The sequence below is a fragment of the Ricinus communis genome, chromosome 8, assembly GCF_019578655.1.
Source record: "Ricinus communis isolate WT05 ecotype wild-type chromosome 8, ASM1957865v1, whole genome shotgun sequence".
NCBI lineage: Eukaryota > Viridiplantae > Streptophyta > Magnoliopsida > Malpighiales > Euphorbiaceae > Ricinus > Ricinus communis.
Window position 1 is genome coordinate 8,462,416 of NC_063263.1, and position 16,625 is coordinate 8,479,040.

Here is a 16,625-nt window from a genome sequence, read left to right on the forward strand (position 1 = left end):
TGACTTTATGCAATGTATCCTGAGCTGCCTCTTTTCATATTAGGCTTACTCCCTGCATCGCAGTTAACCGTCACAATGTGTTCCTCCGTATCATAATCCTTTTCCCTTTTAGGAGGGGAAAGTTCTAGAGAATTAGAACTAGGGGCCAGGCAAGCTAGCTTGAACATCTTGATAATATGCCATCAAAATGATAACAGCTATTGAACTCTCCGATTTGCTAAAGATTAACTGGTTACTGTCCTTCCACACTCGCCAAAGAATAACAACCAAGAATTCCATGGTATGGGCCTCCACTTGCATGTGTTGTAAGTCATTTCTTAGCTTATCCTAGCATAAAACAAAGTCTTGAAAATTAAGCGAGGAAGAGATTAAACCACGTATGAAGCTTGCCAGACCCGCTGGACAAATTGGCAGTGATAAAAGGCATGCATTGATGTTTCTAATAAACCACACCTTGGACAGGAAGCATCAAACCCTAAACGACGAAGGAGTACCTCCCCAACTGGTAGAGAAATCGACAGTAATTTCCATATAAAAACCTTCAATTTACAGGGAAGCTTCATTTTCCACATATGCTTCCAACGGGGATGACCAAGCTGATTAAATAACCTTGAGCTTTGATTGTCAAATGAGGATTGCCACGCAAAATAGCCTGAACCAACTGAATATTTGCCCCCCACATGAAAATGCTAGATTAACCGATCTTCTTTATTACAAAAGCTAATAGGAATTTTGAGAATTTCTGCCACTTGATCAGGAGGAAAGTGTTAGTGCAATAAAGACATCCTCCATGTTTTTTTATTGGAGTCGATTAGTTCAGCCACTGACTTGGAAGCTAAGTTCAAGGATGCCAATAACTAAGAGCGATATGGAAAGGATGTAGGAAGCTAGGGATCCTCCCCTATCCGAACAGATTTGCCATTACCTATTTGCCATCAGATGCTGTAGGAGAGAATATAATCCTCGCCATGCCCATGATGGATTTGATCCTCTGTTGTTGCGCAACACAGACGTTCGAGCATAATCTTTCCCTTTTAACACTTGCGCTAACAATGTATCGGGATTCGAGAGAAGACGCCAGACTTGTTTTCCTAGTAGCACCAGGTTAACCCATGCATATTCTTGAATCCCAAACCTCCCAAGGATTTGCTTTTACACAACATTTTCCCAAGAGACCCAATGCATTCTTCTTTCTTCCGTTGCTTTGAACCCACTATGAACTTGTACGATAATAACCAAGAAAACATTTTATAAATAAATAGAATAGTAAATGATAGATATATATTGTAGTTATATATTCATTTTATTTATTAATATGATGTATAAGAAAAATATACATTTCAAGTAAATGTGGATTTTATTACTTTATAAATTTAGTTTGGAGAATTTTTTCTGCAAATGGATGGGTCCCATTTTGTTACTGTTTTAGTTTTTGAATTTAGGGATTTACTCAAATTGTATTTCACGTTCACTTATGATTCCACAGATGGAAAGGGGTTTGAGTTTGAGTTCGATGCTCCCGATCTCAGCATAAATTTAATGGGACGGTATGTCGTCTTTCTTGACCCGTTAAAAGAGTGACATTTACAACCGTTTAAACTTATTTTAACATTTAAATGTTCCAAAATTTACTTGAGGGACATATTTGCACTAATAGTTAAACTTCAAGGGCCAATATGTAGCTTTCATCTTAACCTCACAGCCGCCGCCCTCTCAACCCTCCACCCTCTCAAACCCTCTTTCCAGTCGCCAAAACTTGCCGTCGCCGTCGCCGTCGCTGTCGCCCTTGCAGCAGTCGTCTCCGCCCTCGCAGCAGTCGGCTTCCCCCTCGCCGGTCATCAGGTGTTGTTGTTGTTTTAATTTCAGATTATTTGTTTTTGTAATTCTATTTCTAGATTAAAATAAATGGCGGAAGCTTAATTGTAATTCTATTGCTGCAATTCTATTTTTGTAACTTTATTGTTAGAATTATTCCTTATGCAATATTAGTTAATCAACATGTGTAGCTTGTTTAAAATTGGTTTTCTCTGTTTGATAATAACATGTGGGGATGGATGGCAGAAGCTTGTTTAAGATTAATTTTTCTATTTGATGGATACCATTCTAGCATTGTTATTTTTCCCTTCCTGTGATGCTGCATTTAGTCTGCACTTTCAACAATTTGGTCGGAACATTATTAAGTTTGCTACTGGCATTTAGAAAGTTGAAGAAGAGAAGAAACTTAAAGTGAAACTTGTATTCAACCTCTTTGTTTTTATTGCTATGTTGGTTTGTTACTGTAATTCTGTTGGTTAGTTACTAAATTGTTCAATCGAACGGTTTCATGTGGTGAGTTATTATGGCATCAGTTAAAGGTAATTTATGAGTTTCATATTCTATATGGCTTCTTTCAACTGATGCCATAATAGCTTTGCATTTTCTTCATGCAGATTCAATTCTTTTCTTAATACTAAATAGCTTTGCACTATCCCTTTTTTTTCTTATGTAGTTTCAACCTTGTGCAAAGGACTTAATAAAGGATTAGGGACACTTCTATCACTCAATACATTATAGGTAAGTTCCAACTTCATGTAACTACTATATTTTCCTGGAAAGTAAGTCCATTTTGTGTAGTAAAACTAAAAGTAGGCTAGTTCAACATAAATCAGCCAGCACTCAATACATACTTTTCTTCAAACCATCTGCATTCACATCCTTTCACCGCCTGCACCGTCGCCTCCACAGGGAACTGGTGCATTTGTGTGTTCTTTTTATTGTTATTATTGGCTGTTATTTGTTTGTATAAATGTTTCTTTGAGCTTTACAAATGTAAGCTTTTAAAACCCAGCATTCTTTGTTTAGTAATTCTTAGATTTGATTGGACATTTGTGATTTAACTTTCAGTGGTTTTAATTGCAGATATTTGAATGCTTTTAATTGTTTTGAATAGATGTCATTTAGAGGGAGAGGTAGAGGAAGAGGAAGATTTGGAGGAGGACGAGGTGGATTTGGCTTTGGCTTTGCAAGACAAGAGCCTTTTGTGGAATTTCCTGTAAGTCAATTATTCTGTTATTGTATTTAGTGACTGGTTTTATTATTCTTTGAGTTCTTTATTGTGTGTTTTCTTTGAGAACATCACTGTTTTAACATTAGAATATTGTGTGTTTGGCAATTAAACTGGCACTAGGATATTGTTTCAACAGTTAAGGTAAAAATGGGTCTTGGGTTGGTTTGGAATCTGTGGAATTTGTGTGTGCTTTAATTTCATAATATGCTGTCAATTTCAATTAAGAGGTGTAAAAGAAAGTTTGGGGGTTCACATTTTGCTTGGATTGATAACTGTTCTTTGAAGTGCATTTAGAGGGAAGTTCATTAACTCAGATTTTCTTCAAGTTAGTGGTGGTTAATTCCATATTGTTGAATGAGGAGGAAATGTTGGGTTTCATATTGAATGATGTAATTGTTCCTCATCGCCCTGTTTATGTCATCTTCTTTATGGTTGTATGGTTGCTTGCTGGATGTTTGTTCTCTAACACGGAAGCGTTGAGGCTAAAAATAATGCTGCAACATGAAGTTACAGGCTGTTTTGTCGTGGATTTCTTTTATGTGAAACTGACTACGTGGAAACTGCAGGAAGTTGAGTTACCTGACCGCAAAGCAGTGAAGGAGGAAAGAGTACTTGTTGTGGGGAATGCTAAGTTGGTAGCGTTTTGGAAATCCTCTCCTTATTATCTTGAAGAGACCATATCAAAGAGTGAGCATGGATAACTTATGACTTTATATTTTCCTAAATGTAGGTTAATGGTCAAAAAAGTCTTAACTGATAATATGTTTCTTGCAGCATAGTTGCCTTGGATCCTAGTCTTAAGTCACTGAACTTGTATTCTTTATTGCCTCTTGCATGTCATAGCTACCATAACTCTTCCATTACCTGAAAGTATTTGTGCTGGATGAGGATATATAGATGTCTATTTAAAAATAGAATGCTTCAAATTAGTCAGACAATCTATAGAATTTTGGAAATGAAAGAGTCCAACTTTCAGATGCTGACCTGTACTAGATGCTCATACCCAAATCCAAGTAACATAGCATGTCACTTTTGCTAAGAGTGAAGTGGCACTATGTTCATATGTGTAACTTCTTATCACTTCATCTCTTTCTTCTTCTTTTTTTTTTTCCTTATCACTTCTATCTGACCTGGTTATATTTTTGTATCACTGTTGGGAGACATTTAGTTGCCTCCTTGGTGATTTTTATATTTTTGAGTTTTCCTTTTTTCTGACCATGACATTAGAGAGTCAGAGCATGGACGTAGAAAGATTTTCTGACTGGGGGAAGTCAAAGACCTCGTTGAAACGTGATGCACTTGGCAATTTTCTACAACTTAGATCTTCGAATTTCCCAAAAGAACTTATTGCAGGTTCTTTTCAGCACATGTTGCCCTGTATTTATTTATTTTTTTACCCAATGTTGTTTTTAATGGTTGCCTAGAAGACTCTTCTGATGATATAATATTTGTTCAGGTGCAAAGTGGGAGAGGCCAAATCCCAAAAAAGTACGATGGGACCCAAATTCAGGTCTGATAAGATGCATGCTGTATTTTCAATGTTAGGCAACAAAGCCTGTTTCACACATCTAACAATTGCCTGTGCTTTGATATGGATTCACTAGCTAGTTTATGATTTGCAGTCTCTTCGATGAATATATGTCCTATTATTCTTTGGAGTGCTCGTGCTTTTCTTGTTAGCAGCTATTTTAATACTCAAAGTTCTTTAATATCACATCAAACTAATTTGGCTTATGCATCACAGACCTGCAAAAATGGGATCTGTTCGAGAAGCTAGAACAGAAGCATCAGGTAAAAATTTGTACACCTAAATCTTCTGCCTAAATATTGGTCCATGATTATCAAATTTGTTAAACCCCATTGAAAGAAGTTATTCTTGATCCTCTTTCCTTTTGTGGCTTTGGTCTTCAAAGTTGTACCATTTATTACTTATGCCTTTTGAAGTTCATTCCAACGTATTCTTCTCTGTGGTTATTGTGTGACTAGGGCCGAGAAGAGAAAGGACAAAAAGAAAATAAAGAAGGAGAAGATGAGGAAGAAGATGACGATGAAGAAGCAGAAGAAGCTGAGGAAGACTTCAGTGATGATGATTATAATCAGGTTCGAAGTGAAAGTTTAGGATGTTATGTTTCTGTGCTTCAGGATTATTGCACTAGTTATCTGCATTTCTTCCATAAAGCACTTACATCATTTTATCCCATATTGCCATATGGGACAAAATGTATTATTATCACCAAGAGTGATCATTGGAAGTGTTGGACAGTGTCCTATAGTTAGTGAATCCTTAAGAAGAAACTTCTCATACAAGGAGATTCATGAATAGTAATAAACAGGTTGCGTGTACAGTGACTCTTTAAGCCTTAGGAGCATGATCTCCATTATTAATAGATGTCTTTTAGAATAACTGAATTACTGGCATGCTGTGTCCCTGCATGAGGTACATAACGACACAGCCGCCTCAGTTAACTTGTGTCGTCTTTCTTTCGAGGGAAAGGAAAGAAAATAGAAAAACAGCCAGAAGAGCTAGGAGCTAGTTGAGCACATTTTCTAGTCATATTTGTGAAGCAGACACCATAAATCTTCAACTTAAAAATTGTTAACTTAATTTAGTGCAGGCCCGCTAATTTCATCAGCTAAGTGTAATTTACTTTGCAGCAACGTTTTGAACAAATTGATTTTGATATTGCAGAACGTGGATTTTGACGATGATGACGATGACTATAATGATATGGATGATGGTGATAATGGTATGTGCCTCAAAATCTATCAGTCTCTTTTGAAACCAAGGCTTCAAATACAGTTTTCACCTTCTTCTGTTGGTGACGTGTTCTGTGAATAACTGAACCTTTGCAGATGAACCTGAATATTAAAGTGCCCACAGAGAATGTTCCCCTGGTCTTTGTCTCACAGCTGGGTCGCAAGATTTTGTGAACATGGAACTATTCTCAATGCCGGTGGTTATCAAATATCTCCAACCGGCCATTTTTCATGCAAAGCCGCCCTTCTTTTTCTTTTTCTTTTTTTTTCTCAATGGCCAACTCATGTAAATTTCAGTTTTCTTTTTCTTTTTCTCTTTGTTTTTCCCCCTTTTTTATAACGTCAAAATGAGGCGTAGACTAGATTAATTTAAAAGCATGGACTCGACGGAAATGATTTTGCATTTAGGCCCGAGGCTCATTACTCCTGACACCTTAGTTGATGCTTTTTTTTGGAACAAATTTAGGGAGGAAAGAAAATGAGAGTAAAAAAAAAAGAAGAACAATCGAATATAGAGGGCTAATTATTCTCTTCCTTTGTTTGGATTTGAAGGAGTGAATGAAAAGAAAATGAGATGAATGAAAATATGATATTACTATTTTAGGTGAATTTTAGAGTGTGATTTTTTAATATTTTTATATGTTTATTTAAAGAAAATTTATAAAACTTAAATTAAATTTTATATAAATTAATCTAAGACTTTATAATTCATTTAATGAATAAAGAAAAGTATTTAAAAATTATTATAATTTTAGCACTCTATATATATATATATATATATATATATGTGAGTTGTAACTATTACGTTTTTCGCACATTCCCTTCTAGGTTGATGCTAATTTTTTATAATGTAATTTTAGACCCATTTTCACCTATTCTTTTTCTCCCTCTATCTTCCACTTTTGCATGTACGAATGCTTTAAAAGAAATATACGATTACTGCTGATGATTTATTGGTGTGATATAAACCTAGTTAAGATTCAAATTCAGGAAACTTGGAGATTCCAGGTTTGAAACTTTTAGATAATTTATTTCATTCAAGTTTAAAATCTTAAGAAAAGAAAAAAAAAAAAAAAAGGCATGTTAAATTATTATGGTGATTATTTAATTATATATATCTCCGGAAAAATACTAATACTTGTCCACTTTAAATATACATACAATAATAAATAAATGATTAACATACAATTTAAATGATTTATAATGAGACTGATTTAGACTACTATTATATTATAACTTGCACAGGTAAAGGTTTAAAAAGAAAAAACTTGCATAGGCAGAGATTACACTTAGATTAACCTTTAATTTTTAGTTAATAAAAAATTTGAGGAATAAAAATTAATGTAAAAAGGAATATAATTATAAAAGAATTGTTCTTACACCAGATTTATTCCTAGACAAAATGCCACGTGGGATACGATGATCTAGCGGAAACTTCCGGTGTGTGTTCTCATACACAAAAGAAAAAGATACACACTCTGTAAAAACTCAGAGGAGAAGGAACGTGAACGGCACTCATTCAATCATGTTCGAATATACGGCTGAGATCCGATCACAATTCACAAAATCAAAAACCACCATCATCCATCATACTTGTGTGGTACCCACATTAACACGTACACATATCCTCTCTTGCCACTTTGAAATCACTATATATACCTCTCTTCTTTGAACCAGAAAATTTCAAAGAACGTATAAATCAAAATCAATCATCAAAAACTTAAAAGTAAACCGAGCAAACGGTTAGGATTGTTTTGATCTACAAAATGTCGTGGCAAACATATGTTGATGATCATCTTATGTGCGATGTCGGAGATGGCCATACTCTCACGGCCGCCGCCATCATCGGCCACGATGGCAGCGTGTGGGCCCAGAGCGCCACCTTCCCACAGGTCCCTTTTCTCTTTTTTTATCCCTCTTTGTTTGTCCTGATCTGTTTGTTTGGATTGTTAGGGTTTTTATTTGTTTGTTCAATTTGTTTAGATTTGGATTGGATCTATTACGTACTGATACAATAATCATCATTTCAGAGTTGTGATTCACATTGGAGAAAGGGATTGGTTTTTTTATTGAGTTAAAATAGTTAATTATCTTGATTTATGTGATTGTTAAAGATCTGTTGTTAGCCTTTTAGATTAGTTATGTTGTGATCTGGATCGAAATTACGAAAATGAAATCTGTTTAAATGCACCATGCCGATACGTTGGTGTGCCCATAAGATTGCTCACGAGTGAATAGTCAGGTGCCAACATCTGCGAGAAGGACATTGGAATGTTTAAGTCCGATATACCCTTAACGTACCACATAAGGGGGAAGAAAGTTTTTCTATTTTGCCAATGATGTTTGTTTGATTTCTTAGGCTCTGAAAAACGGGAAAATGCTAGTTTCAATACCAATTGAGGATAAGCTTAAACTTTATACTGTTAATGTTGCTGAAATTTTGGATTTGTTACATTTTTGTGAGTTCAATGACTTTCCATGTTTGGTATGCCTTTCAAGTAGACATGATAATGTTCATTTATGTAAGAATTTGAGTCATTTAAGATTCATTTGTCGATTTGATTCCAGTTGAAACCAGAAGAGGTTACTGCAATCATGAAAGATTTTGATGAACCTGGATCTCTTGCCCCAACTGGGTTGCACCTTGGTGGCACAAAGTACATGGTGATCCAAGGAGAGCCTGGAGCTGTGATTCGTGGAAAGAAAGTGAGTGATTATTTTTGATATTATTTTGTTACTATAATTGATCTAGATATAGTATAGTATCAGTGATATAGCTTTTGCCTAAGGTTTTAGCCTTATAAATGTAGCTCAAATTTGTTTTCCCTTTTACTTTCCAAATTTTCATGACATTGAAGAGTGTCTGTTGTCAAATGAAGTATAGAAGGGCAATACGGTTCGGATAAAAAAAAAGACCTTTTTCCCTTATTCTTATGATGCATTAAAGTTCAGATTGATTTGTGGAAATAATGCAGTAGATGCGAGTGAATTCTATGGACACGTACCTTTATTATGATTAATGGGCACAAACAGGTGTTTTTGTCTATCTTTTGAACTTCAAAATCTGCTTGTGAGGAATTCCTGTAAAGTTTGTTATCCTGCTGTCCAAACCTATTTAACACTTTGTTATAGACCTTAAATTCCCACTTGTCCTCGAACAAATAATTATAAAGCTTCAAGGATTCCATACTTTGGACCATCTTTAAGAGCCCCTTACTTTTTTTTTCCATGACCTGGTCCCTTTCGTTGGCCTCTTGCAGACAACAGAGTATTGATAGATGGATGACAGGTTGCTTTTACTTTAGCAAGGTTTAGTTCACAAAGTATCCGCAGTAGGTGTCCCTAATAAATTATAAGATTTACCATCTTCTTAAGCCTAGGATGCTTAAGATCTAATAATAATGCTCTGATATTCGTTTTCCATTGGTCTGCTGATGATGGACTCTCTTTAATCACTCTGTACAATGTGGAAGAGAAATTGAATATAATAATCTTCATGGATAATTTGTGTTCCAGTATGAATTTCTTGTATTTGGTGGCAGTAATTGGTTTATGTTTAAGTCGTCGAGATTTTAAATTCCATCTAGTAAAATGATATGCGATGAATATGCATGTTAAATGTTCTTTTATTTATAATTTTTTTCGCAGGGTTCTGGTGGCGCCACTCTGAAGAAGACCGGGCAAGCTATTGTTATTGGCATTTACGACGAGCCATTGACCCCAGGACAGTGCAACATGGTAGTAGAGAGGCTGGGTGATTACCTCATTGATCAGGGCCTGTAGGGCTCATAATAGTGGAATGGTTGTCAAATGCTGATTTCTGGTTTGGGCTTGCAGCTGGCCATGAACTGGCATTAATGATTTTGTTGGAAAATAACGATTGTGAGGACAGAAACAATGATTATTTTTTTCTTTTCTTTTTTCCCCCATGATTGTAGGCTCATGCTTTTGTCCTTTTGGTTCGTTCCATCATGTTATCGTAATTTTTGTGTATTCATACTTCTCTCCTGTTATGCTTGAATTAAGTTTGCATACCTAAAGTTTGATATGTTTTGGATTTATTTATAGTATGGAATACTCTCTCTTTCTTTTTCTTTTCCTAAGGAATGGGTTTAGCTGCAAAAACAGGACATGGTTGTAAGGATATATTATATCCTTTGTGGATGCCATTTGCATTTGCTTGGAAACTAAACCAGTTTCAATTGTTGATAAATTTGAAACCGGTGAAAACGAACAAAGCTTAAAATAATATTTATATTTTAATCAGCCTCATAATCCACTGGTACAGTGTGAGGACCAAAATTTATAAAATTGGAAAAAGAATGGTTCCAACTTCACAGGTTTAAAAAAAAAAAAAAAGGTTAATGTTTTCTTTTTGGAAGTTTTTATCTATTAATTTTTTTTATTACAATAATCACATATTAAATGTATTAATTATTAAAATTTAGATGTATTCCAAAACTAATATTAGATGAAGTATAAAATTAATTGGGATTGGTGGTTCTGATTCAGGACATAAGAAACAAAAGGGATCCCATAGTAGTGCATCAATTGGAAAGTACAGAACAAGCGAAGGAATGGAGTGGAAGTGTTCCTCAGGAATCTCTGGCTGTTGATTGTTTAGCTCTTCCTGTTTGGTGTTTCTTTTTCTTTTATTCTCCAATAAAAGAAATGTATACAATTAAATATATCTCCATCTTATATTATTTTTCTAGAAAATAAGTAAAAACTTTGTCATTTCTGGTTAACTTTTTTTTTATGTATATATTTATATGATTTATCTTATAAATAGTCTTTTTCTTTCGAGATCATAAGTCTATTTTAATCTTGGTAAGGTTGCATTGAGCTTCTCTATTTCCTTGTAATTCTACTCACCTTTCTATTAAGCTTCATTTCTATCTTTTACAGTAGTTGAATTACTATTACTATTATCATAATTTCTTCAATCAAAAGAAGGCATCATCATACCAATTTTTCAATAGTTTGGTAATTATTTATATTAATAAATAATACCAAAAAAATCCCTAAAATGTATGTAGTCATATAAAAAACAATCCAAATATTTTTTTTAAACACTACAAAAAGAAAAAGGAAATGATCTAGGCCGAGTGAATCACACATGGGTTTGGGCTTTAGGGGTAAAGAACTTTTAATTGGGCCAAGTGGTCACTCAATTTTACCAACCGCAAAGCCCAATAAGAAAAAAAGACGTTGATGCTATAATGACCCAAAGGGCAAGGGCATTTAAGTCAATTAAACTAGAATCTGGAAAACCAGAAAAACCCTAGCTCACTGTCTATATATATAACACTGAGAAACACCCAATTTTCTCAGTGCCGTATAGCTCATCTATCTGTGATTTTCTGAATTCCTTTCTCCTTCTCTTTTATTATTATTATCAATAACACTTGAGCTTAATTTGTTTTGTTTTTGGTCTGAATATGATTGGTATTTTCATTTTAGAAGATGGAAGTGAGCAGGGATTGTGTGTATCGGCGTTGTGCTTTAATAATATGCGCATTGAATCCGAAAGTGTTCCCTGCAATATAAAAAATTCAGGGGAAGATGGGCAGTTGTGTTTCAAGTTTGCCATTGAAATTTCTCAACAATCATCTTCCCCATATTTCTTAACTACACACTTTTTATTCATATAGTCAGATTATTGTCAGATTCTTTTCTAACTAATTCTAAGAATCTAACTATTTCTCATGGACTAATTGCTGATTGGTTGCTGGAAAATAACTGATTCATTAAAAAAAATTTAATAAATTGGGTTAACAAGTTTATCTAAGCCTGTCAATTGTTTGATTTTTGGTTACTGAGAAATTCATTTGAATGTGGATAGTGAATTTTGAGTAATATAGTTTGTGGAGCAATACAGATTAATTGGTCCAAATGTAAGTCTTTGTAGTTGGATGGAACACATGGATGATGGCTTCCTTAAAACCAAATGGATTCTTTTTTAAGTTGCAAATTAGGAGAGGGTTCAAATTGAGGCATTATTGTGTTTGTTTTCGAGGTACTGCAGATGATGGGATGCGAGGGGATTGAACAAGTGGTGGGGACTGGGGAGGGGTTCTGAATACTCTCTGTGTGAAAAATAAAAACATGAAGAACAAAGGAAAATCATTGAAATCTTCCTTTAATTGTTCGACTTTTAATTTTATTTAAATCGTCTTTTAAAACAAAAAATGTGAATAGATCTCTTGTAATTTAGGCTGTAACTATGGATATGATTGAGCTCTTTACTTGAAAATGATCAGTTCCCTGTAAATTGAGTTGGCAATTACTTGGTAGTAACCCTTGTAGATAAAAAGTAGAAGAATGAGCTTCAAAAAATCTGACATATACAAGATTTGATCCGCACCCTTTTAAGTCGCAATAGGGCTCGAACCTCCGGAGTTCGCTCAATAGATTAAAAAATTCTAATGGTGAAGATTTAAAAGCTTTAAGACTCAAGATTACTAGTTAAAATCGTTAATCTAGTAGTTTGGTTTAGCTACTACAAACCATTTTATCTACAATATCTCCTTAAGCATTGGATGTCCTTGAAATTGAACTCCAGACTATCTCAAATTTTGTTATTTTTTCAATTTAGTATTGAGAATTAATTTAATTAATTTTAAAACTTTACTGATTAGAGTTTTAATATAATTATATATTTAAATTTCGAATTCAAAATTTAAATGAAGCTATAAAAGATATATAATATGTAATTAGATTATAAGATATTTACACGATCTATGATTATTTTATGAAGGGACTAGTAGTCGCCGATATGCTCATATTGGTGACGTTATTGTTGTTGTGATCAAGGAAGCGGCACCAAATTCACCTCTAGAAAGATCAGAAGTAATCAGAGCTGTAATTGTACGTACTTGTAAAGAACTCAAACGTGATAACGGTATGATAATACGATATGATGACAATGTTGCAATTGTCATTGATCAAGAAGGAAATCCAAAGGGAATTCGAATTTTTGGTGCAATCGCCCGAGAATTGAGACAGTTAAATTTTACTAAAATAGTTTCATTAGCGCCTGAAGTATTATAAAATAAAAAATTCTAAATAAAATAGAAGATAATACCATTTAAAATTAAGATGAGACCATGATACAGTTCTAGTATATAATTATAGTATTTTTTTATATAGTTTTTATTGTATAGTTATAGTATTTGAATAAAAATGAAATAGAATTTCATTAGCTTTTAATTAATAACTGAGTATTCTTTAGTTAAATAAAAAAATATAAAAATATAATAAAATAAAACACATTAAAAAATAAAAAATAAAAAAACTGAAAATTTTAAGACTTAATAATATATTTTGGCAAATAATTTCTTTTCTAAAGAGAATGCCATTCTCATACCCACGTGGAGCTTACACAAGACTAGATATAAGGGTGCACCTAAAGAAAAGAAACAAATAATAAGTTCCCCAGATAGAGATTGAAAAGAGAGAAAGAAAAGAGTATGGAACTTGCGTGGTATAAGTGTATTGGTCCAAGTGTCGCAATGCCATACACATTTTCTTCTCCAATAAGGTTGTCTGCGTAGGTAAATACACGAGTGTCATATAAGAAGCAAAGGGACATATTTTCCATTCTACCAAAAACATGACATTTCGGTGCTTTGACCCCAATAAACATTGTATTTGTACCAAGTCTTTGTATCTGTATAAGCTCTTGTCATAATTGATACAAGTTTGATGGAATTGAGAAGGCAAACCCATAACATGTGGGAAATAATGGATAAGATAGGGCAGTAAGGTCTGCCCCCACCTGCGGTGGAGGCTAAGGTGGCCATCTAAATTCTATCTAATTTTTAATCACATCTGCATCACTTGTGCTTTCTGGTTTTTTTTAGGTAAGTCGAGATGCACTCTTGCGTCTCCATTTCCTTATCCTTATCACTTTCCCCTCTTTGTCTTGTTGTTTTTGACTTGAAAGTTAGATCCCAGCTCGCTTATTATTTTATTTAATTTAATGTTTAGAATTAGTTTACCGTATATAATTTTATAGATAATAAAATATTATTTTAAGAGTTTTAATGCAGCTGACATGTGTAGCACTGAAATATCATGTTATTTTCCTAAATAGAAATTGCTGAGATATATACTTCTGTTTGGAGCGTTTTGCTATTATCTTTAATTAAAGTAGATGTAGATGTCTAATAGAACTTTTCTATTTAGTCAGTGATTGATTCTATATTATCAGATGTTCATATACACAGTATAAAAATATACAAAATTTTATTATCATCAAAATTCATATTATTAGTTTCTATGGGCTAATAAAGAGAACATTTACCATTTTTTTTTATTTAAAAGTATTAAATAAAAGTTAATAAATAAAGTATCTTTTCTTAATAAAATTCTAAAACTACTAAACCACGTTAATAACACCATTAATAAATACTATCACCGTTAATGGCACTACCACCGCCACTATTATTCTCACCAACATCCACCGTCGCCGTTAACAACTCTACAACCAGCAACAGCCACCACTGTCGTTAACAACTCTATAACCATCATTACACCACCGCCACTTGTATCATCGCTTGCAACAACAATACCAAACAACCAACAGCAACAACAAAGTAAATCCTCATCAAGGAAATCAAATTTCACCCAAAAAAAGCCATTTGGTGTTGTCGGCTGATTGTCATATTCAACTTTATTTCATGGTGGTGAATTGCTAGATTCAAAATAGAGTTGAGTGACCGAAATAGGAAGAGGAGATAATAGATTTTTTTTGGATTGAATTTCTTAAAATTCTGTATAGAAAGAGATAAGAATAAAACATTTTATTATATTTCAATTATTTTTATTAATAAAATAGAAGAGTGATACTCTTGTCTGTGAAAAAGGGATTAATCTGACCTAAAAAAAAATTAAAATAGTCTATTTGATATTGCCCGCAAAGTTTACCGCACATTTGGACCTTATTTCTTATTTTTAACCATCCAGCCTTAACTATGGTTACCTTTTAATAAATACAGCTTCTTCTCTTAAATAAAAGGTAGAAATGTAAAAAAAAAAAAGAAAAAAAGAATAGATTAATCATGTAAAAGATATGCTTCCTTTCGGAAAATGCACATGCATCTGTAACTGTAGAGTCGCAAAGAAATAATTGATACTATTATTAATGATTCAATTGACGTATGATATTAGAATTATTCTTACATATTATAGACGTATGATATTTCATAAATCTATTATAGTTTATATTATTTTAATCTAATAAATTCTTAATATGCTTAAATATCAAATTTACTAATTATATGTAAGATTCAATCATTCTCTTATCTAATTATGGTTTACATAAACAATAAATATATATATATATATATAAATTTATTAACAATTTAAATTATTAGAAAAACATAAAAATAATAAATTAATAAAAAATAATATCGCTTGATTATTATAATAATAAAATAATATCCGTTACTCAATTTATTGCTAAAAATATAATTTTAATTTAAAAAAAAAATGTTCAGCTTGAGGATCTAAAGTCCAAAAAGAAAGAAGTAAGTTGTTAAGCTTGACCCATTACTATATGTCTGTTGGTAGGAAACTTAGCAATGGATGTTCCACCGTTTCTTGTTGCTGCAAAACTGAGGTTGACATCTTTGCTTCTCCTTTTGACAATCCAATTTCTCATTTCCCCATTTCCCCCACTTTAATTTTCTCTTTTAAATAAAAGAAATCTCCAAGCAACTATCTATTTTATAATAATTTCTTCCTATTTACCTATATGTCATCTCAACGTGTGAGTAAATTTCATCCAAATTATGTGTGAAATCCACTATTTGGGTGAGATACTCCATATTCCATATATTTAAATGTCAAATATAATTAGAGATTGTAGAATTTGTTTAAATTTAATTAGTAACTCCCTAATTGCTCATGAAATTGGAAAGTTTCAAATTTAATTCTCTCAAATAAATGTACCATAGGTGTAAGTATTATATAACCTATAAATATTGATATTATTTTTATTTTAATAATTTATTAATATAATTAAATACTAACTAGATTAGCCAATTATATATAGTATTTGATTATTAATTAATTAATTATATTATTTTTATTTATTAAGTTTTTTATCTATTATTAAAATTTAATTGGTGGTATTTGATAATTATAAAATTTTTAACTCGTATAAAAATTTAAAATTATACATAAACTTATTGATAATTTAATTAGCAGAAAAATATATAAAATAAATAAATTATTTAAAATAATTCAATTAATAGTCTATAATTAAAAAAATAGACTAATAATAGTAGGGTACCATAATAATACTCTAATAAAATTCTTTAAATAAAAGATAAGATTCCTGCTAATGTGAAGCATACTAGTCCATAGAGGCAGCAATGGATGAGAAAAATATCACCATACTCAACTAAAAGGATTGTATTAAGCAAAAAAGTAAGTTACATTGCTCCTCAAAAAAGATAGAAAAGCTTGAATTGCAATGCCAATGAGATAATTTATTTATTTATTTATTTGAGATCAATGCCAATGAGATAATTGTAAAATATGCTCAACTGTTTAGGAATTATATATAACAAATAACTTTGAAAAGGGTTAGTGGCGCCCATGGTATTGCATTCCCTTCCTTCTTTTGCCCTAAAAGTCACCCCTTGATTTAGCAACACAAGTGCAAGTTTCTCAGAGAAGAAGAAAAATTCCATCTTTTTGTCTCTTCTTGCTTTTCGGAGGATACCCTTTTTTATCTTTTTCTGCACCTGCACCCTTCATACTTGAGATCAAAGTTTCTTTCTTTTGTTTTTCAAGTGATTAATTTAATTGA

The 16,625-nt window shown here is 32.6% G+C and overlaps 2 protein-coding genes and 1 non-coding gene across 6 annotated transcripts; all 3 read left to right on the top strand.

Annotated features, from left to right (window-relative positions):
* The first annotated feature begins 1,525 nt into the window (after positions 1–1,525).
* On the top strand, positions 1,526–6,210 carry LOC8273766 (DNA-directed RNA polymerase III subunit RPC7). Of its 4 annotated transcripts, none has more exons than XM_015717337.3 (10): positions 1,526–1,842; positions 2,489–2,553; positions 2,899–3,031; positions 3,613–3,733; positions 4,274–4,399; positions 4,503–4,556; positions 4,791–4,837; positions 5,033–5,146; positions 5,736–5,793; positions 5,900–6,210. In XM_015717337.3, exons 3-10 carry the CDS (start codon positions 2,930–2,932, stop codon positions 5,914–5,916), a joined length of 639 nt encoding a protein of 212 aa, XP_015572823.1. In that variant the 5' UTR covers positions 1,526–1,842; positions 2,489–2,553; positions 2,899–2,929; the 3' UTR covers positions 5,917–6,210. The 4 variants fall into 4 exon arrangements, with proteins under 4 accessions (XP_015572823.1, XP_025012563.1, XP_015572824.1 ...); XM_015717336.3 differs by having other exon boundaries at positions 1,531–1,842; positions 2,930–3,031; XM_025156795.2 differs by lacking the exon at positions 2,489–2,553.
* Positions 6,211–7,468: 1,258 nt separating this feature from the next.
* On the top strand, positions 7,469–9,873 carry LOC8273767 (profilin-6). The gene is made up of 3 exons (XM_002515906.4): positions 7,469–7,695; positions 8,372–8,509; positions 9,452–9,873. The coding sequence occupies exons 1-3, from the start codon at positions 7,570–7,572 to the stop codon at positions 9,584–9,586; spliced, it is 399 nt and encodes a 132-aa protein (XP_002515952.1). The 5' UTR covers positions 7,469–7,569; the 3' UTR covers positions 9,587–9,873.
* Positions 9,874–11,276: 1,403 nt separating this feature from the next.
* LOC112534361 lies at positions 11,277–11,429 on the top strand. Its single transcript, XR_003078658.1, has one exon. It is a non-coding gene; the product is annotated as a small nucleolar RNA snoR135 (small nucleolar RNA).
* The last annotated feature ends 5,196 nt before the right edge of the window (positions 11,430–16,625 follow it).

Coding starts and splice junctions, on each gene's coding strand:
- LOC8273766 (XM_015717337.3), top strand. CDS start 2,930: ATGTCATTTAGAGGGAGAGGTAGAGGAAGAGGAAGATTTGGAGGAGGA. Junction 4,557..4,790: donor ACGATGGGACCCAAATTCAG/GTCTGATAAGAT, acceptor TATGCATCACAG/ACCTGCAAAAATGGGATCTG. Junction 5,147..5,735: donor GTGATGATGATTATAATCAG/GTTCGAAGTGAA, acceptor TTGATATTGCAG/AACGTGGATTTTGACGATGA.
- LOC8273767 (XM_002515906.4), top strand. CDS start 7,570: ATGTCGTGGCAAACATATGTTGATGATCATCTTATGTGCGATGTCGGA. Junction 7,696..8,371: donor AGAGCGCCACCTTCCCACAG/GTCCCTTTTCTC, acceptor ATTTGATTCCAG/TTGAAACCAGAAGAGGTTAC. Junction 8,510..9,451: donor CTGTGATTCGTGGAAAGAAA/GTGAGTGATTAT, acceptor TTTTTTTCGCAG/GGTTCTGGTGGCGCCACTCT.